General features: G+C 36.5%; 1 protein-coding gene across 10 annotated transcripts; it reads right to left on the bottom strand.

Moving 5' to 3' along the window:
* Nucleotides 1-8,430: 8,430 nt before the first annotated feature.
* LOC114377559 (CSC1-like protein At3g54510) lies at nucleotides 8,431-22,015 on the bottom strand. Of its 10 annotated transcripts, XM_028336121.1 has the most exons (14): nucleotides 21,761-22,015; nucleotides 21,373-21,620; nucleotides 20,667-20,733; nucleotides 20,143-20,296; nucleotides 18,246-18,501; nucleotides 17,802-17,942; nucleotides 16,402-16,465; nucleotides 15,994-16,206; nucleotides 13,780-13,974; nucleotides 12,398-12,696; nucleotides 11,415-11,694; nucleotides 10,527-10,805; nucleotides 9,365-9,598; nucleotides 8,431-8,772 (listed from the first exon to the last, which is right to left on the bottom strand). In XM_028336121.1, the coding sequence occupies exons 4-14, from the start codon at nucleotides 20,213-20,215 to the stop codon at nucleotides 8,623-8,625; spliced, it is 2,184 nt and encodes a 727-aa protein (XP_028191922.1). In that variant the 5' UTR covers nucleotides 20,216-20,296; nucleotides 20,667-20,733; nucleotides 21,373-21,620; nucleotides 21,761-22,015; the 3' UTR covers nucleotides 8,431-8,622. The 10 variants fall into 10 exon arrangements, with proteins under 10 accessions (XP_028191922.1, XP_028191921.1, XP_028191927.1 ...); XM_028336120.1 differs by having other exon boundaries at nucleotides 20,143-20,733; XM_028336126.1 differs by having other exon boundaries at nucleotides 9,365-9,505; nucleotides 20,143-20,733.
* Nucleotides 22,016-22,313: the final 298 nt, after the last annotated feature.

The raw sequence follows: 22,313 nt of genomic DNA, 5'->3' as shown, positions 1-22,313 counted from the left end.
TCATTCATCTCCAAGTATCTGTTGTCTCATAACGATTTGATTTTTTGCTCTAATCTTCGTTTGAAGTCTTGAGTTAGTTGGTGCATTTCATGCTTGCATTAAATACACATCCATTCTTCATGCAAGGTCCATACTAATAGGATAGCGTGCCTTGAAGTCACTTCTTTCATCATAACAAGTCTAGAACAATAAAGCACGTCTTTTGATAAGGATCAATTTCTTCGAAATTGTGGACTTCATTCTTCATAGGACTTTGACAAATCTTAGGAGAATATTCTCTACATGAAAGAATATTACATACAGAGTATTAAATGTTATATTGGATCATCTTATGAATACATTATAATGTTTTAGATGCACAAAGATAAATCACGATATAATAGCATATCAAACACAACTTTTATCATTTGTATTTATTTAAATCTAATCAAAATAATTAGAAGTATTGATTCATTTTTAAGATATAAATGTGTTTTGAGTTAACAATAATTAAATGAATTTTAGTTCACACCTTTTTTCTAAATTATTTTTGTAAGGCTCGATAAAACTTAATTATGTTTAAGCCTTGCATGATATTGCGAATAACTCTTCTTGGCAGGTTTGTAATTGCAACAGTGTTCCTTTTTGGACTGAGACGTGGCTTTCAAGACCTATTGTCGTTATGCTTCAGATTCTTAAAGATATTCATTCAAACTTGACAGCTACAGTTGCAAACTTCATCGAAGATAAAAAAAATGGAACATTTCTCATTTCATTGAAGAACAATTCCCTCAACTGACTGCAACGAACTATCAAATATGTGATTCGGCCAATAGAGGATATGGAGTATTTTCATGTTTGGAACCCATCTTCTCCAGGTTCCCTGGTTTTAAGAGATGCTATTGAATTCTATAAGCCTATTCATCAAACAATGACTTGGAGCAAATATTTATGGCGTCCAGGAACTCCTCATTCCCTATCCTTTAATTTGTCTTCTGGAGACAGATCTGCAACAGGGTACCCACAAATGATATTCTGCATTGTTGCGGATTTTTGTTTGCTTCTATTTGTTCTCATTGTGTCGCAAATGTGGAGACCTCATCGCACTTATTTCTGGAATGTCCATTTGCTCTTGAGATATGGTCTTACATTAATTCTCTCATCCACAAGCATATTGATCTAAGGCTCCCTCTATCTAGTTTACATTAAACAAACTTGGCTTCTAACACACAAGCAAACTTGGCTTCTAAGTTTCTGATAGAGGACTGAGTATCTAGAAGAGCTAGAATAAGGAATCTAAAATTCAGCTAAGTTCATGTATCATCTTATTAATTGGTTGCAGTATTTATACAATTGAGTCTATAGGCTGCCCTTTTGTTGTACAATCAATGCAGGTTCTTACTTATCTAACAGAAGGATTCCTACTACTACTAAGCTGCCTTCGAAGCACGAAGTTCACACATACTCCTGCAGGTAAGTTGGCCTTCTACTAATCCTCCTTGGTCTGCTGGTACTACTGTTAGTATTGGTATCAATACACCCATCCCCGAAAACAACCTTGTCCTCAAGGTTGTGGGCTTGACGGAGATCCTCCCAACGTTCCCAGGTGGACTCCTCGGGAGCCATGCCTTCCCACTGGACAAGCACCGAAGTCACGGGCGGGTCGACTGAATGGTCCAATTTCCAATCAAGAAGGTGCAAGGGTGTAGGGAGAGGGTGATGGTCCAGGGACGCAGTGGGAAGTTTCGTCGAAGTCGCCGGCAGTGGGCCCTTGTGAGGCTTCAGGAGAGATATATGGAAGACGGGGTGTATACGAGAAGATGGTGGTAGCAGCAATCTGTAGGCGACGGCGCCGATGCGTTCGACGACCTCGAAGGGCCCATAAAAGCGTTTGGCCAACTTATGGTAGGAAGGAGCCACCGAAGTCTGTCGGTAGGGACGGAGGCAGATGTAGACCAAATCCCCCACCGCGAAGGAGAGATCACGGCGATGCTTGTCGGCAGACGCCTTCATGGACTCTTGAACCTTGCGGAGACGCCGCTGAAGCTGGGCATGGAGGTCCTGCCGGGAAGTCAACAGTTGGTCAACGGCTTCAACGGTGGACGAACCCTGCAAATATTGAACCACCGTCGGTGGGGGTCATCCATAGACCACTTCGAAGGGCGAAAGACCGGTCCCGGAGTGGATGGCGGTGTTATAGGACCATTCGGCCAGGGGCAAGAAACGAAACCACCGGGAGGGTTGGTGATGGACGAAAGCGCGGAGGTACTGTTTGAGTGTCCAATTGAGCACTTCCATTTGCCCGTCGGTCTGCGGGTGGTACGCGGTGCTCATGCGGAGCTTGGTGCCGCTGAGTTTAAACAAGTCGCGCCAAAAATGGCTGATGAAGATGGGATCACGGTCTGAAACGAGGCTACGGGGAAACCCGTGCAACTTGCAGACAGTGTCGAGGAATAAGACGGCCACCTTATAGGCGTAGTAGTGCGTAGGGAGAGCAGCGAAATGGGCGGCCTTAGAGAAACGGTCGATAGCGACCATGATGACCGTGAATCCCTGCGAGGGAGGAAGGCCCGTGATGAAATCCAAAGCCTGATCTTCCCAAATGGAGGCCGGAATTGGTAGGGGCTGGAGCAACCCAGCGGGCTTACGGGTCTCGTATTTCGTTTGCTGGCACACTGAACATTGGGCTACAAATTGACGAACATCAGCCCTGATCATGGGCCAATCGAAGTTCTGCTGAAGACGGTGGAGAGTATTGGTCGTGCCGGAATGGCCCCCGATTGGGGACGCGTGAAACTCTTCCAATAGCTGTTATGTAATATCACAGGGAAAGGGAATCCAAATGCGTTGTTTGCGGAGGATAAGATTGTGGTGGAGAGAAAGTTCTGGGTGATTCGTCGGCGTAGACTTGATGTCGCGCAGAAGGGTGACATAACGATGATCCTGTAATAAGGTCTGTCGTAATTGGGAAAGAAAGAGAGGGTGGGGCATTGTCAAGGTCAAACACGTGGCCTGGTGGAGTGATGCGAGACAATGCGTCAGCCACCACGTTGGAGATCCCTGGTTTGTACCTGATGGTATAATCGTAACCCAGTAGCTTTGAGAGGTAGAGTTGTTGCTCCGGGGTCTGAATGACTTGGGTCATTAAGTCCTTCAGATTGTGGTGGTCTGTAAGAATTGTGAACGTGGCGCCGAGGAGGTAATGTCTCCACTTCCGGACTGAAGAAGTGATTGCGTGAAGCTCGCGTATATAAGCAGAGGCCTTCTGCAATCTAGGGCACAGGACCTTGCTATAAAATGCAATGGGGTGGTCCTCCTGGAGCAACACCGTGCCCATGGCGGTGGCCGACGCGTCGGTTTTGATGGTGAATGGGAGTGAGAAGTTGGGATTGGCAAGGACGGGGGCACTAATCATGGCCTTTTGGAGGGCCGAAAAAGCCGTATGGGCCTCAGGGGACCAACTGAACTTGTCCTTGTGCAAGAGGGAAGTAAGGGGGGAGGCAATTGCTGCATAACCCTTAATAAACTTCCGATAGAAGCCGGTTAATCCCAAAAAACCACAAAGGGTTGTTGGAGATGCCAGAATGGGCCATGCAAGCATCGCAGAGATCTTCTCTGGGTTTGGGGCAATTCCCTGAGCTGAGATAATGTGCCCGAGGTAATTAAGTTGTGATTGCGCGAAAAGGCACTTGGATTGCCGGAGGAGGAACTGTTTGTCCGATAACGTGGCCAAAACGGAGTCCAGGTGAGAAACGTGAGTGGCTAGATTGGAGCTATAGACGAGTATATCGTCGAAGAACACAGCGACGTATTTTCGCAGAAAAGGCCTGAGTGTGTCGTTCATGGTCGATTGGAACGCCGACGGCGCATTGCTGAGTCCAAACGGCATGACTTTGAACTCATAGTGGCCCAGGTGAGTTCGAAAAGCGGTGTTATGTATATCTTCGTCGGCCATGCAGATTTGGTGGAATCCCTGGCGTAGATCGAGCTTGGAGAAGCAAGATGCCTGCCCCAAATCGTCCAACAGTTCGTCGATTATGGGTATAGGGAAACGATCCTTGACCGTGACGGCGTTCAAGGCGCGATAGTCCACGCAGCACCGCCAAGAGTCGTCTTTCTTCTTTACGAGAAGAATTGGGGATGAAAACGGGTTGTGGCTGGGTTGTATGAGGTTGGCCTCGAGCATGGCGGCAATCTACCATTCGATCTCTGTTTTCTGGCAATGGGGGTACCGATTGGGTCTAACGTTGACAGGGGAAGCTTGGGGAAAGAGATGGATGTGGTGTTGAATGTTTCTGGGTGAAGGGAGATGAGTGGGTTCCGCGAAGATGTGTGAGTAACGGTCAAGCACAGAAGAAATTGCAGGGGGCAGTGGCAGTGACGCAGTGGAAGGAGAAGGGGGTGGTGAGGACTGAAGTGAGGTGGTGGTGAGGAGGAAGAGGGCTGAGATACCCTGGGTCTGGGTTAGTCTTTTTAGCTGGTGGGCTGAAGCTGATGACGGTGTGGGGGGTGCATCAGCATTAAGGGTGATAGGCTAGCCCAAATGTGAGAAAGTCATAGTCAGTGTCTGGTAATTGGTAGTAATTGGGCCGAGAAGCTTTAACCATTGTACGCCCAGTACTAGGTCCGCCCCGCAAAGGGGTAAATGGTGCAAGTCAAGGGTGAATTCGTGCCCCTGAATCCAAACCGGAACGTGGCGTGACAAGGTATCGCAGTCTAGGGTGTGGCCGTTGCCCACCATGACCTGCAATGCCGGTGTCGGGGTTGACGGCAGGTCCAAAAACGTGGCAACTCTGGATTGGATGAAGTTGTGTGTACTTCCTCCATCCACGAGTATGACCACCTGGTGGTGCTTTAGAGAACCCAGAAGGCGAAAGGTTTGCCGTGTTGGGGTACCCTCCATAGCATTAAGGCTGATGTGTGGGGTGATACTGGGATCCATTGCGACATCGGAGGCCGCTGCTGTTGACATCAGACCTGGGGAAGGTTCTAGATCCTCTTCGGCAATGAGAATGTGGAGACACGATTTGCATCTATGGCCATGGGCCCACTTCTCGTCGCACTGGTAGTAGAGCCCCTGCTCGCGGCGGGTGTCCATCTCCTCCGGCGTTAGTCGTTTGATGGGGACTTTGGAGGGCGGTGGTGGTGTTTTGATCGAATGAGAGGGGTGAGGGTTGTATGAGGGCGCTCGAGGACCGCAGCGGCGATCGAGAAGCTTGTCTTCCTATAGACGGGCTAATTCAGTGGCTTGAGGAAGAGATAAAGGGCGGAGAGCCTGCACTTCGCGGCGAAGCTCCGGTGTTAAACCGGAGACAAAGCAGCTCAATAAACAGGAAGGTGGAAGACCAATGGTTCTGTTCGCGAGACGCTCGAAGTCGGTGAGATATTCACTCACCGTGCCTGTTTGCTGAAGTTTGAACAAAGCCCCTTGGGGGTCGTCGTAGTACGACGTTGCAAATCGCGATTCAAGGGCCTGCAACATCGCCGACCAGGAGGGGAAGAAACCGTTACGTGCCATCCATTGGTACCAGGACAGTGTCGGCCCGTCCATGTAGAAGGCCGCCACAGTGAGACGTTCCGGATCCGGGATCCCCTGATAATCAAAAAATTGAGAGATTTTGAAAATCCAGCCCAGCGCGTCATGACCGTCGAACCGCGGCACGTCTAGCTTCATGTGATGGCGGTGGATGGCCGTATGCGGAGGGGGTACGGGAGAAGACGACGGAGAATGTTGAGGAACAACCATGGCGGAAAATCGTTCGACAAGAGAGTCGAACTTGGCCGTGAGTAATGAATGGATTGATTCCACCTTATTATCGAGGTTGGTTTGGCCTGCATTGAGGGTTCTAATGGCTTCCTCAAGCTTTTTCTGTGGTTACCTGGCGTGTATGATGCTCAGGCATAGTAAGGGGTGCTAGTGGTTGTGAGGTAGTTGCGGTGGTTGGTGAGGTAGTTACGGTGGTTGGGTAAGGAGGAGGGAGGTCGGACCAGTTGATAGAGGATTGAGTATCTAGAAGAGCTAGAATAAGGAATCTAAAATTCAGCTAAGTTCATGTATCGTTTTATTAATTGGTTGTAGTATTTATACAATTGAATCTACAGGCTGATTCTGCCCTTTTGTTGTACAATCAATGCAGGTTCTTACTTATCTAATAGAAGGATTCCTACTACTACTAAGCTGCCTTCGAAGCACGAAGTTCACACATACTCCTGCAGGTAAGTTGGCCTTCTACTAATCCTCCTTGGTCTGCTGGTACTGCTGGTATTGCTATCAGTTTCATATCTTACATCGTGTGATGGAAGCAACTTCCATTACGGGCAATCACTCTAATGGTATTATGTTCAATAATATCATGGAGTTCCCCCGTTTCAGGAAACTACACATTGTAGGTCACAGTAAGAAAGCTCCCAAAATTCTTCAAGTGTCTTGGCACCCTCCTCTGAATGTTGTTTTAAGATCAATTCTGATGGAGCAGCTACGTGTTGTCCCGAACTTACGACATGCGGAGGAATTTTTCGAAATCATATGGGAGATATGCTAGGTTGTTTTGCTCAATCAATTCATGTATCCATTGCCTTCCGTGGTGAGCTTCAGGCAGCCATGTTGGCAATTAAGATTGCTGCTACCAAAGAATGGATGAATATTTGGCTTGAATGTAACTTTTCTTTAGTAGTTCAAGCTTTCAAACTCGAAGATGGTTCCCTAGAAATTAAGGACAAGATGGATTAACTATGTTCACCTCACCAAGGCAATGCATTTTGAAGTCTCACACATTTCCCAGGAAGGTAATGGTTCTGCTGATGGTCTTGCAAATCACACTTTGCAATCAGTAGGTTTTAGTTGGTGGGATTCTATGCCCAGTTTCATTAGAGAGCCCTATGTCAGGGGCAAACTCTTGCAAGGGTTTTCGCTTTATGTACCCCCCATGTTTTTGTTCTTTCTCTTTTTTGACTTAATAATTTTGGGATTTGCTAGCAGAGGACTAGTAGGACCTTTGTTGGCAACCTAATTGGTATGAAGGGCTCCTCTAAGATGCTTTGCAAATCTTGTTTGTTTAAAAAATGTTTAATTACCTTAATTAAAATTTCTAAAGCAGTAATTACCTTACAACATTTAATTTTCTGTTTTAAGTCATAACAAACTCACAAGCAAACTTTTTGTGTAATTAAAACTCTTAATTTTTCATTCTAGACAAAAATTACACATATTTACTACAATATCATTAATGAGTTTACTTAATCAACTTCTTTCCATATACTATAGTTGACTTTACTTACTTTAAAGAAAAAATCAATCCTTTTCATAACTTTACTACTACTCCTGTATATTCTAACTCCCTACACCTTTATTGAATTAATTTATTTTTTTCTCATATTATTATTATTAATATTAGGTTTAATTAAGTTTTTAGTCCTCAACTATGTAGTTTTGAATTTTTGGTCCCTAAATTATTATTTTTTAAAAAATTGATCTTTAATGAATTTATCATTATTAAAAATAGTCTCTAACATTAATGTCCTCTATTAAGTGATGAAGTGTCATAAAAAGAATAAATCAAATGTCATGTGTATGTCACATACATGTCACATAAATTTTATTATATTTAAATAAATAATTAGAATATTATGATATTAAAATGTAAAAGAGAAAGAGAAGAGTCATTGTCGAACCCTAACGCTCTAAGCACCCATAAATGTACAACAATCACCCATGAGAAAATCTACGATGCAAAGCAGCAATTCATCCTCCTTATTTACAATCTATGACCACTTAAGTAGACAACTTAACACTTAGCAGAGATTATTAACGGTAGGAACTATTCATAATAATGAAAAATTATTTAAGAACCAAATATTTTTAAAAAAATAATTTAGGAATAAAAAATTCAAAACCCCCATAGTTTAAGGACTAAACACTTAATTAACCCTTATTATTATTATTATTATTAAATTTCTAACATTTGAAATTTTGGGTTGTTACAATTCATCTCAACTTTTATAGGAATTTCTTCCTCAAAATTAATCTAAGCGTAAGGTAAGCTAAAATTACCTTCTTATCTATTCTCGTATCAACTCATCACTTTTATACTTATTGCTACTTTGCTTCTATAAAAAGGTATTCTTTTTAAAAAGCTTATTCTGTCTAGTTCCACTAGATAGATATAGTGTAGTTTTGTGAACACAACGTTTGCAGCTATGTTTGCTCACCTAATAATCTTAATCCTTGGCCAGCTTAATTCCGTAACAGTTTTCTAACCATTACCATAAGAGCATTAGTTGGAAACTCAATAATTTTTTAATATCAACAATCACAACATTTGAAACAGAGTGCTTTTTTTCATCATATTAAATATTACTTTTCAACCATTTTTTTACTACTTTCCATAGATTATGATTAGCTAAACCGATTCTATAAGCTACTCCTGTTTTGGAAAATTTCAGACTTTCACAAAAAGAAAACTATTTTTTTCTAAATTAAGCTAAAATTTAGAAAGGAAAAGGCAAACGTAATGCTTGGATTCCAGTACATTTTCCTGAGATTCCTTGAATTGACCGTGTCCTTTAGCATTTCCTTTTATACACCTTCATTGTGGTTTTTTTCTTCTAGTGAGAATAAATAAAGCATAAATGTCAAATGAAAGATCACGAAGAAACTAATGGTGTGGAGCTGGATTCTGATGCCATGAAATTCACCGGTCGTAAACCTGGTGGACAATAGGCATTAATTGCATTCTCATAATGTAACTCCAATAGACCACACTTTTCATCAAGTTCATCATTTTCAGCAGCATCCTATCCGTAACAATAAATATAGCTTCAGTAAGATATATATAGAAAAAAACTATAAATATATAAATAGCAACTGATGTGTAAACCATAATCTTTTTTTTTTTTTTGTCTTGATCAGTAACCACATGTGTTCCGTAACCCATTAAGTTAGAGATTAATTCTGTTCACGGTGCTTGACTGTCATAGGCTTAAGAAAATTTTACATATGGTGGATTGTTCTCACTTATGTAAATGTAATGGGACCTTAAACCATTGTATCAACCCTTTGGGTTTGTGTAAACCATAATCTTATATGCAATGATAAATTTTAAACTCATTTAGAGTTTTTATTATCTTAAGCTTCTTGCTAATTGATGTCCTTGACAAAACTGGTTAAGAAATGAATAATAGAAAGTGTTTACTAGAAATCACGACAGAAATGCATTAGCAACCTTGGTGGGGATGCATTAAATACAGTTTTTAGCAATTGTTTTTTTACTTAATTTAGATTTCTTAATCAATGTCTTAAAATACTAGTTAGCATTTTCCTTATCTTAAGCTATAGTATATAGCCTGTCCTCATTAATAATTGTCAGTAGTAAAGTAGTAAATTTACCTGGAGAGTATAATGGTGAAAGGAAGGGAGAAAACGCATCTTGCAGTACTCATTAAACATCCATGTGAACAAAATTAATGGAATTGTTGATATAGAAGCAGCAGGTTTCAACTTCAGTCCAAATAACCCAACCATCGTAATCTGCATGAGAATGATTGCAAGGAGAATGTAGTGATGAATGTATGGCCAATATTGTCCACATGTTTCGTAAGTAGTTTCATACACATCTCGAATCTGCAAAGTTAAATTTTATACTGCTTAAGATAGCATTCATAGAAAACAAAATGGGTAATGCTACTATATGTGTGTGAATTGAAGAGTGTCCCGTGTAAAGGGTTCCTTTTCTGACTTCATAGCATCCAAAGGGAGAATTGACCGCCAAATCTAACATATAATAATTGTCAAAAAGTGAATTATGAGTCTAACTCAACCCTACAAAACCAACTTCTAAGATAAGGATTGCTCTCCACTTATATAATCTATCTCGACACTATCTTTAATCGATGTGGAAATTTAACTTGTTCCCTTTTGCCCACAACTATCCATCGTGTGAAACTTTTAACATACTCCCTCTACCTAGGGATGACCACAATTTAGATGGTTTTTCCAATATCCCCTCAAGCTCTCAAGGCTACTTGCCTAGAGTATGACAGAAACAGAGACCTATTTAGGATAGACTCTGATATCATGTTAGAAAGTGAGTTTTGAGTTTAACTTAACCCTACAAAGCTGGCTTCTAAGATAAGGATTGTTCCCCACTTATATAATTTATTTCGACACTATCTTTAATCAATACGAGATTTCAACATATCCCCTTTTGTCCATGGCTACTTGTGGGACTTTCAATACACCTCCTTTATCTAAGGGTGACCACAATTTAGGTGATTTTTCCAACAATAATCATATTTCTTCTGTACAGACAAAGAATCTTGTACAAGTATCAAGTTTATCAACCGTTGCATTTATAGCATCTATATATTGCCAACTTGCATAATGCCATCTAACTCTCATTCTAAATGCTTTATTTTCATTGTGAACAATTTTAGACTAACACAGAATCACATAATAAAGAATCTGCAACAGAGCATGTAATTATGTGTGCCTGTGATTTTTGAATTAGAAAACACAAGAAATGATTGTTTGAAGATACGGATGAACTTACCTGGTTGACATAGACGACATAACCTAAACAGAAGTAAAGGATGAGAAATGGGAGCAACAGTGGCGCCACTACTGCATACACTATGCCAATTAGAACTGAGAGAGAGACTAAAGGGATTATTCTAAAGTAAGGCAATGAATAAAGGTAAGGACTTGTCTCTCTTTGACATCCATGAACACAAGACTTTAAAATATCCCAAATTAGCATGCCGGGCTGGAGAAGTTCCAAAGAAAACCCTGACAGACCATCTGTTAAGATGTATGTCACAAAGAAATCTGCCTGGAACAAGTACAGAAGAAGTAAGACTCATTAGAAGACTATCCAAATGTAAGAAAGTTAGATGAATTTAGAAGATTAAATAAATATTTGATTTTTGCATTTATTTCCTAATAAATTTTTGTTTTGCATTGAGTTCCTAATAAAACAATAATTAATTTTACTTTTTGTTCTTCATATTTTGTTTTAGTTTCCGATAAATTAACGAAATTTATATTTGCTCCCTGATAAATTAATGAATTTCGTTTTAGTTCCAACTAATACGAAATAAAAAAGAAATTATCAAGGAACAAACAAAAAATTTATTAATTTATTAGGAATTAAAAAAAAGTATCAAGGATCAAAAACAAAATTAATGTTTTATTAGAAACTTAACATTAAACAAAAATTTATTAGAGAACAAACGCAAAATCTGAATATTCATTAAGGATCAAAAATATATTTAAGCCTTCTTGAAAATGTGCCTTGGTCAGTCTCAGAAACAACCTTAAAGCCTCAATTTCAATATTATTGATCAAAGTTCATGAAACTATTGTGAAGGGAAGAAATAATGTTCAGACTCAAATTCGAGAGAATAAACTAGGGGTAAGAAATATGAAAACAGCAACCTACTTGGGCGGAGACGGCTCCAGCAAGCTGACTTGGAACATTTTTGGGATGACTAATGAACTGTCCAATTAAATCAAGAAGGGATCCTGATAACACACTCCAGAAGAACACATTTCCCACCAGAAAGTAGAAAACCATGTTGCAGGCTTTGATCTCTTCCTTACTTCTTGCAATACATCCAGCTATTTTAGCCATAGCAAACATCGTGAGCGGTACAATGTATATAAATCCTTTGAGTACAGCACTTGGAAGATAACCTGTCACTATAGAGCTTAATCCCGGTCTGATGAATGAACATGTTGTATGTAAGAAAAAGATAATGAAACAAATACTCTATTTTCTACATTAGGAACTAGTCAATAAATTACACAGTATATATAAGACATGAAACCAAAATAAAGAGATGTATGTTTGGCTTGGATACAAAACTATTTCTGAAATGAATCACTTAGATTTTTGTATATAGTATTTTACATTGACGTATGCTTCCTTTTGTTAATCTTTCTACAATTGGCCAGACAAATAATCATGAGAAAAATTGTAGAAGAAAGAAATCCAATTTAGAAATAGGAGGTAACAAAGAAATTTAATAGAATCAAGAAAATGTGTTCATTGAATATTAATATAGATGAATGAGGAATAGAGGGCTTGGGAAGGACAGGTTCCCCTTATTTATATATCTTAATTATCTTATTCATATGTTAGAGCCAATGATGCAAACAGAAGCCAATTGAAGATTCCTACCATGTAGCAATTAGTGAAAGAAAATGCATTGTATATTTAAGCAATATTCACTATATGTTTTTCCAATTCATAGGGAATTCCTCTTCAGTCATACATGCATTAAAACTCCCAGGAATTTATTGAACTATAAAATTATAAAATGTATGCAATAGTTTGACATTTAACCAAAAAGGAATTAAAGTCCGAGCAAATGTTTTATGTTCTAAATTATCAAAAGGGCTAACAATAGTTTTGATTCTCACATCAACTGTACGGCCCTGGCTGGAGGAAACCATTGCTTCAGTTTCTCATATTTGGCTATTCCTTGAACAGCAGTAACTGGTATGGCAAAGAAAACTGTAAGCAGTGATGCTGCAATGAGAACACCTAGTTTATATAGCGGCACCACTCTGTAGGATACTCTCATATTCCTCCATGAAACATCCCTTGGTTCTGGGGCAAGTTCAGTGATCCAAAGAAGTGGATGTGAATGATGTTGCAAATGAGCCGCTGCTGCAGCACCTGACCGTGACTTGAATGTTACAAAAGCAACTGGCAACTCCTAATGAATGAGACAATTCAAGATACTTTGTTTTCAGCTTTTGCAATTAGAAAATGAATAAAACCTTCATATATCATTTTTACTTCCATTTTCAAAGAAATAAATAGGCAAACACATCTGCACAAGATACCCATGTTGTCATAATGATATGAATATGAGAGGATTTTCCTTTGAAACATCCAAATGCTAAAATAGTACACCAAGTTCAAAGCAGAGAAATGCGAACCCCCCAAACCACCATGAATCTTGACCGACTAAATCTTCTTGAACATTGTTTATTTTCCTTTAGATTTGCATGGTTTTTACTCAATATTATCTGTTGAGAATAAAAAATATTTAATGATAGATTTATTAGGATTTGATTTATAGGAAACATATATCATTTAGAGGAAACTGAATATCCTCTTATTATCAGTATTTATTGTAATGACCACTATAAAGTATTCCTATCTAAATATTATTTTATTAGTTGATAATTTGTGTGCACAAAAATTTAAAATAGAAGACACTACTTTTAGTTGATAAGTTTGGCTTCTATATCCTTACTTTCCTATTTCTGGAATTCTTTCCTAAAAGATCCAACATAGTTCTTTACAAAATAATATATTTTGTTTTTGCTCTTCTACACACTTTCAAACTTCAAAATACCATCTGGGCTAACAACTTTATCATCATACATCTTCTTAAGGCTTCTTTTACCTCTCCAACACAAATTCTATCGCAGTAATCAAAATTTTGTTTGTATCATGGATTAGAGTCTTTCCATATTACAAGTTGAACCTTGTCCACCATTGAGAATCCAGTAAAAGTAATTATCCCATCTCACTTTGATATCTCGATCTGTAACCAAAGCTTTCCCATCTTAATCCTTAATGTATCTAACTTGATCCAAATCTATTGTTTTCCTTTCTCTATTTTGCGTAAGCTTGCCCAAATATTTAAAAGCTAAAAAGAAAATTATAGGAAGTGACTTGCCTAATTTTTGCCATGAAAAAAAACACTTTTACAATACTTTCAGAATAGGAGATGAAAACACATAAGCTCAATAAGTGCTCAAATGATGATAACACATTAAACTGCTACCTTTTTCTGGAGTGTGTCTTTGCATTGTAACTGATGAATCCTGTGACAAAGTGCTTGAAGCTTTTCCTCAAGAAAAGCAGCTTTTGAAGTCTCTTGATGTAATAAACCCAAGAGTGACAACTTGTTCTTTCGTCTCTTGGCCATAGAACTCTCAGTCAAGTCCTCTATTTTTCTTGCTAGAGACTTTGCTTGGCTCTACATGTAACAATATCTGTGAGAGGATCCATTACACATTAAAAAATTCAAACTAAATTTGTCTTCTTTGATACTTTAAACAAAAATAAATAAATAAATATCTGTGTTCATATCAGTGTTCCTGCCATGACTGAATAAGAGGATAGTTTTTATCCATTACTACAGCAAAATACTCCGTTAAATCATTAAATGTAAACAGAGTGTATGTATTTTGAGAACAATTAATACACTTCATCTCATGTAGATATATGTTCAAAATGAAGGTAGCCAGTGAAAAATCCACTGCTTTAAATCTCAGGGTCTTGAAAAATAAAGTGCTTTATCACCATTACTATGTCTAGACTCTAAACACAGGATAAGAATATCCTATAACTTAAAAATTAGGTTCAACAACTTTCATCTTGAAACATTTATATGCTAGATCCAAATTAAAGTACTAGCTGATTTGCAAAATTCAAGATATGGATATTTTTTTGGAAGACGTTATGCTATTCCAATTCTGTATAATTCCAAATTTGAACTACATAATTCATGGAAAGTTTTTTGAGAAAGCTATTTCTAGTTGTCACGGAAGAGGTTACAGAACTGTAAATTTAACTAAAGCTTCCTACGAAAAACTGTCTATGCTCCACATAGTTAGGGCCACTAGACGCATTCTGCATCTCTCAGGCATTGAACATATGTTATCCCCTAGTAAATTCTATGGTAGAGTGTTTAGTTTTCTACTAACCCTGATTGGAAAAGAAAACAAAGGAAAAGCATTATGGTTTCCTAAAACTAAGTATATTTATAAAACACTATATTAGGAAATGGAGCATTCCAAATGCTTTTTTTAAACACAATCTGTTTATCCAATGCTCAAGATTAGGATTAGGGGTGTTCATGCTCGGTTTGATTCGGTTATTCATTAAAAAGTCATTGAACCAAACTTATAAACAATATGCGATTCTATTTGGTTCAATTTTCATTTAAAATATAATCTGAATCAATCCAAACCAATATTTTACAGTTTGATTTTTGTAATTTTTACTAAAACATTATTTCATTAAATTTTATATACTTTCTTTTTATCTTTTAAATTAAACTATATTAAAAAATTGTTAATAACAATTTATAAAATTTATTAATATGTTAAACCTTCTACAATAAAACTATGTCAAATTTTTATTTATTTTAAACCAAACATATCATAAAAAACATATTATTTTTTAAGTGTTGCGGTTTTGTTTGGTTTAGTTCAATTTCAAAAACACAAATTGCAATTTGAACCAAACCGATTGGTTTGAGAAAAAAATCATCCAAACAATTTGAGAAAAAAATCATCCAAACAAATCCAAAAAGATCGGTTTGGTTTGGTTTTCAGTTTTTTAGTGGTTTTTTATTTTTATTTTGGATCGATTTAGATTTGAACACATCATGATTAGCATGTAGCAAATTAAGGATAAATTACTATCAAGCAACTCAAAAACATCATAGGTAAGAAATCATAATTGTAAATTGAGTTTAAATATGTTTTTAAACCTTAATAAATAGCAAATTAAGGATAAATTACTATCAAGCAACTCAAAAACATCATAGGTAAGAAATCATAATTGTAAATTGAGTTTAAATATGTTTTTAAACCTTAATAAATATTCAATTTTTAGGTTTGGTCCCTAATAAATTTGTGTTTTGTGTTGCATCCCTAATATTACAACATTTTTGTTTTTGGTCCATGAAACTTTTTTTAGTCTTTGATAAATTAATGAATGTTTTGTTTACTCCCTGATAAAAAAATTTCATTTGTAATTAGTATGGACTAAAACAAAATTTGCTAGTTTATTAGGAAATAAACAAAAAATTCAATGATTTACTAAGGACTAAAACAAAATATAAAAAATAAAAAAAAATTGTTATTTTATTAGGGATTCAACGCAAACAAAAATTTATTAGGATACAAATGCAAAAATTGAATATTTATTAGAGATAAAAATATATTGAAGCCTTATAAATTGTATAGCATATAATGGCATGTCTTACCACCGATTCCTCAAGATCTTCTGTGTTGTAAACCATTTGATAGGAATAGTAAGTGTTTGGATAGTGTTTACTGAAGAAATGATCAACACAACAGTCGCGAGCCTTGTGTTCAATGCATAATGGAATTTCACGAACTACGATGGTAAATTGATCGGGTCTATGCTTTAACTTTTGAATTTGCCAAATCCTTCTAATCAAAATTTCATTGTATTCCTGATTATTTATAATGGAAATAATAATATTAACTAGAATAAAAAATAACTTTGCTGATCATCATCATGGCTATTCTAATACTCTAAAATTACAAGCATGTCTTTCTGAGCATTATTGTTAGAAAAATGTAAATCATGCTTCTGAGAAGTGTTGTTTTGACAAAAATCACAATGGTTAACCAACTGAGAATTTCACCTTATATAGTAGGTACATCCCGTATAAAGATATAAAACACAGGAATGCAAAATGCACCCAAAGCCTGTTAGAAAACCATGAAACAGATCAGTTTTAATGCTTTGTATGTCACTTAAATGTGAAACAGAATTACATTTGGGCTAAATCATAAATACTATAACAAGATCAGAAAATGAGCAATACAACAGCCAAAATCATGAACTGTTACCTTGTCCAGGATTTAAGATTATTAAAAAAAATTGACAATTTATTGAAGAGGAAAAAATTGAGAGGCACCATAACCTTTCACCTTTGTATTGGCATATAACAAAATAAATCAAACATCAATACTAGTACCATTGAAAACCAGAAAAATGTTTTGATTGAAAGGTTTTCTAAATGCAAGTATTATATTGCAGTAAAATGTTCATCTCCGGTATGATAACAAAACTACAAACCAAATGACTATTGAACAATTGTCCAATGAGGCAATCAATCTCACATCATCTGTAACAACAAACATAGGATAGTCTATTTGTCCTTATCTAATAAACAAAATACAAATTATGCCGGAGAGTTTGAAATCAATTAGTGCCATAATGGAGGAAACCAAATATGCTAGACACCAAAAAAAGAAATGGCCCAAGGAGTGGAAAGTGAAAGTGGAGCATTTCCTTCAAGGCTTCTCTTTGCCCCTGTCTCTTCAGATTGCTAACATCCAGTAAAAACATGAAAAATGAAACATTTTCCAGACCCATTGTAATCCATGATTTATATTTTACCAAAGAATCAGTAACATATAAGGGAGAGTTACATATTAGGATATCCTTGTGATTATATAGGATAAATTAACAAAAATAATGGTTTATTTGGTTAACATGTTGAGTTATTACCCATCTTTGAATGCTACTATCCACTCCTTTGTTAATCATCAAAAATTGGAAATATAACTCCATTACAGGTGTGGTTTTTATATTTAACATCCGCAGAGCTTGGGCAAAAATAAATATCCCTATAATTTAAGCAAATCTTGTGTTTCTAAAACTAGAAAGATTTTCAATATGACATGATCTGCATTATCAAACATAGAAGCATTAGTAAAATTATTCAACAGTTTTTCATACGAGATTTCCTAATGTTGAAATTAGAAGGGAAAAAGAAGTCAACAAACAGAGCAAAAAATCACATGGGGAACAGAGTTGTTGAATAATAAATCGAAGGGATTAGAACTTAACATAATTGAACATTTTTCTCTAAAAGAGTCAAAACCTTGTTTTAAGTTTCATAAAGTTATTGAAATTAGAGATTCAAAATTACCATGTCCAATTCACCAAAACCGTTAACATTAGGAAGATGATCATGCATACAGAAGATGATCATGCAAGTAACCCTTTATAGACCTTCCATCCATATAACCTCACCTATTAGAACCTCTTTTAACATTAGATATTGTAAAAGAATCCATTGTAAAGTAGCTCCCATTTTGAACCTCCTGGGCACCATAATTAGTAGGGAGAAGTACCACCAACCCAACAAGAGAACACACTGTGAAAAACTTAATGCTGCAAGCCAAAAAAAATAATAAACAAAAATGTAAGAATAAAATAGTAAAATTACGCAAAATAAAGGAAATTTTTTTAAAAAAAATGTCTTATCACACTTTGCATGAAATAGTAAAAAAATGTTATCTAGAGCGTTTTATCACACTTTGCATGGAATAAAAAGGAAGAAGATTACAGGGACACAAATGATAAAATCGCTAAATCGCTAAATTGCAGGAACTAAAAATATATTAAAGCAAAAAGAAAAAAAAAAAACAAAGAGGTGTGAGTCACAAATGAGTGAGAGTGAAACTTAGAACTAACCCAAATTTGAAGAGCCTGATGATGACGAGAGCGTCGAGGCCATGAGCTTGGACGATCTCATCTTCGGTGACACGGAACGCGCGAGAAAGCCAAACGAGGGAAGGAAGGAAACGGTTGAGAGAAGAAGAAGAGTCGTCGAAGGGGAGGTGGTGGCGGCGAGAGAGAGGACGAGCGTAGTAGATGGGAGCGTTGGAAGGCTGCTTCTTGAGCACGGAGAACAGAGGCAGAGTCACCAAGGCCAAGCCTATGTTTATCGCTGCAGAAGCCAAGAGGCTGTGAGGGTTCATCTTCTAAACTACTTTAAAAGCAGTGTTTGCACCCACACGCAGCAGAGAAATATATACAGATTTGCAATGAAAATCAGAAATAGTTAGAGAGAGAAAGAACAGCATTGTGTGGCAGCTTTGGAATTACGTGGCAGAAGGTGAAGTGAGGAGGACGCAACTCGCCCTGGCAGTATTTGCATGCCATTTCAGTGGCACCTTGCTAATCGATCTCCATAGGATATAACTAGTTTTTAAATGGTGCATACGCACGGTGGATTTCACATTAGCTTAGACAGCAAGTGATGTAAGTTTTATAAGTTATTGTTAATTTTAACATAAATATATATTTTAGTTAAATGAAATTTTTAGGTTAATAGATACAATGAATTATATAATATATTTATAAGATAAAAATAAAAAAATAAAAAAAATAATAAGACTGTACATAATTTTTTAATAAAAGTTTCTATTTGTTTTTAATAACATGTTTTTAATAAAAGTACAGAATCATCCCAGATGTAGTTGCATATAGGTAGGTTCAAGTAAATTTTAAAAAAAAGTCCAGAGTATTAGACATAGATAAGATAAGATTTTACTAAAAAAAAGTGATTAGTTTGGATAAATATCTTAATTAGCAGACTCTATAATTAAAAATGAGTTTTGGAAGTCTTAGTAAAGCACTAAGTAAGAGTGAAATGAATAAAATAAAGGAGATATTTTAAGCTTTAAGGCAAAGTCAGTTTAGAAGCATTGAAATGAAATGATGTGACAAGATATGATTTTGAAGGCTTTTTTTTGTGGCTCCTTTTCTATTATAAGGCTCGTATCTTTAAGATAATAGGAGATTGAAAGGTAGGGTGTGCCTTGAGTTATATAAGCATTTTCAAAGGGGAATAAAGTAACACTAATATAAAGTGCTTTTAAGACGGCCAAATAAAGGATACAACAACGATTTTTGACCGTCGTAGAATGTGACGTCGTTGAATGTTAAAAATTTCAACAATGGGTCCAAATACACCTTAGGAAGTGAGCAACTTTCAAAGATGTTGCTAAGGTAAGTACCATCTTAAAATGTTTCCTTTCAAAGGCGTTTATAACACCGTCTAAGACGTGCTTATCTCAACAACATCTTAAAATGCTTACTTTTAAAGACGGTGTAAGTATCGTCATTGAATTAAATATTATTTTTAATTATTAATATTTTTCTGATTGATATCCCATCAGAAAAAATATAAATAATTAAAAATAATATATATTAACATGATTGTAATTAATATTACTGGTAAAATTTATTTAATAAATAAATATTTAAATGATAGATTAAATAAAAATAAGAGGTTTATGTATTATTTATATTTAATCTATCATTTAAATATTAATTTTTAAATTAAATTTTAATATTAATTACAATATATTAAGAAAATAAAAATTCCAAAGACAATTTCATACAAAATATAAGTTATTATAATTCCTAAGACAAATTCCTAAAATACAAAATACTAGCATGTGGTGAATCAGTGAACAACAAAAGATTTAACAAGTTCAACCGGAACTATCTTAATTGAAAGACAACGTTATCTTAAAATTTATAAATTATAATTATAATCATGACAATAGGAGAAATAACTTACTCCCAAGGAACATCACCCACAAGCACCCAATCTCCATCTTTATCTTCATATGTAAGAACATATTCAGATCCATGGAGAAGATCCCTCAAATAGCTCTCACTTAGTCCATCTTTCCCAGAAAGTCCAGGAGAACGTTACGGTGCAGAGTATTAATCTAATAACATAAATATGTTAATGCATCTCCTAAGGCCATTTTACACAGAAAAACTAATTTGGACAGCTAGCACAAGGGTTCAACTTTTGAGCAATACGCAGGATAATGCATATATCTTCCAAACTTGACTTTTAGGTTCACACTTGCCTCTTAACCTTGTGCAGCAAAGTAACTAAACACCAACCACATTTTGACGTTAAAACACAACTTAGCAGACCCTATATCAGCAAATTATGCAGTACCAATGAATTTAGCAAATACAAGTTTCAATGTTGATCGATTGGTTAAAAAAACTAACTATTAGGCTTTGAAAGGAATACTGCTCTAATTTTGAGAAGTTTTAATGAAGTAATGGAAGAAAGCCACTCACCATTGTTTGGCAGCCACAAAGGTGACTAATGGAGTGCAGTGGATACAAATTTAATTTCCAACTTTATCTTCTTATTACATGGTGGCAGCAAAAGAAGAAAATTAAGGATATCATCAGAGACAATTTACAAAGGTCAGTATGGCATTTACAAAGGTAATATTGAAAAAAATAATATAATAATTAGTACAAAGATACTCAATCCCCTCTAAGATATACTTAAGACCTCTACTTGGGATCTAAATCTAAACTCAACAAATATACCAGACAACTAAATTTAATATAATAAAAGCAACAAGACTAATATATACATCCAAAAACAATAACTAGATGGAAAATATCAAACTAAACAAAATAAATTCATTTGATTACTCACGTAGAAGGAGCCTGCAGTAGGCAATAAGCAAGAAAAACAGCAATCATAAAGGTTGATCCATATTAATAATTTAAAGGTTGAAATAAATTTCAAAGCACGGTCATGGCGTGTATTGTGATTCTCTAAGATGAAAATGTCAATCCAAACAAGGGCAAACATTGATATATAAAACTGCATTTAGTTAAACTAACAGTCATCGCCATATGTTAATCAATTTTGTCAGCAAGGAATTAATATGTTTATTCCACTAAAAATCCCCAAAAGTATAGTTAAAGCCTGCCAACAAGGCCAAGATTAACACCATGCAAGATACAACAATTCTTATATACAAACCTTGATACGCTGAAGAATTCAGGGGCATTTTTCATCCTTCAAGGGACCTGGAAATGAAAGCAGCAATAGCCAGCACAACAACATATTCAGCTTCATCTTGGGTGGAATTGTTTGCTTGCAGGTGCTTCTTACCAATCTTGAAAGAGTGGTCACCACCATCGATGACATATATGCAGCTCATTGGGTGCTTTCATCTTCTTCCGAGTGGCTTCTAACTTTTCAAGTGGACAGAGACCATCCTTGCTGCCCTGGGCAAGACACACATAAACACACACAAGGATAGAATTAAACACATAACGCAAGCAATTTATGTGTTATTACCCATACTGATAGAATATGAAAAATTTGACAGGTCATTCAACTTAAGTACAAAAACTAACAAAAATACCTTTGTTGCGTCTTCGTCTTCTCTGACCACTCTTCCCCGGTTAAGCCCGTCGGCCTCATTGCACCATCGCCACCACTGACAAAGCCACCTCTGTCGTAGAGTAAGACCATCACAAGAAGGTTCTATGTAAAATCTAGCTAAGATCTGAGTTTTCTAAGATCTGAAATCAGAGTATTTTTATTTTAGATTTGAGATCTGTGGAGCACCGTGCCACTTTCCCTCCGTCAACCATGTCCTCCTCCACCAGACTGCAACTTCTTCTCCGACGACTACGACAACGACTTCTTCTCCAGCGGCTGCTTCTTTTCCGCCTCCTTCCTGGCGACAACCACCACCACCACGCCACCAACCTCCAAGGCCTCCATTTTGATGTAGCGGCGGTCCTCGTTGTTGGAAGCAGGCGAACACGATGCCAAAACGGTCTTGCCCAAGTTCTTCAAACACTTGGTATTCTTCTTTCTTCACAGCTACTCTTCTCGATCGATCTAGAACCTTCCGGGAGTGCAAATAAAGAGACACGGGCATTATTTTTTAATTTTAATTAAACCAATTA

This window comes from Glycine soja, chromosome 11, assembly GCF_004193775.1.
Source record: "Glycine soja cultivar W05 chromosome 11, ASM419377v2, whole genome shotgun sequence".
Taxonomy (NCBI): domain Eukaryota; kingdom Viridiplantae; phylum Streptophyta; class Magnoliopsida; order Fabales; family Fabaceae; genus Glycine; species Glycine soja.
Note: the sequence above shows the minus strand (reverse complement) of the source record. Positions and strands in the feature narration are given on the sequence as shown.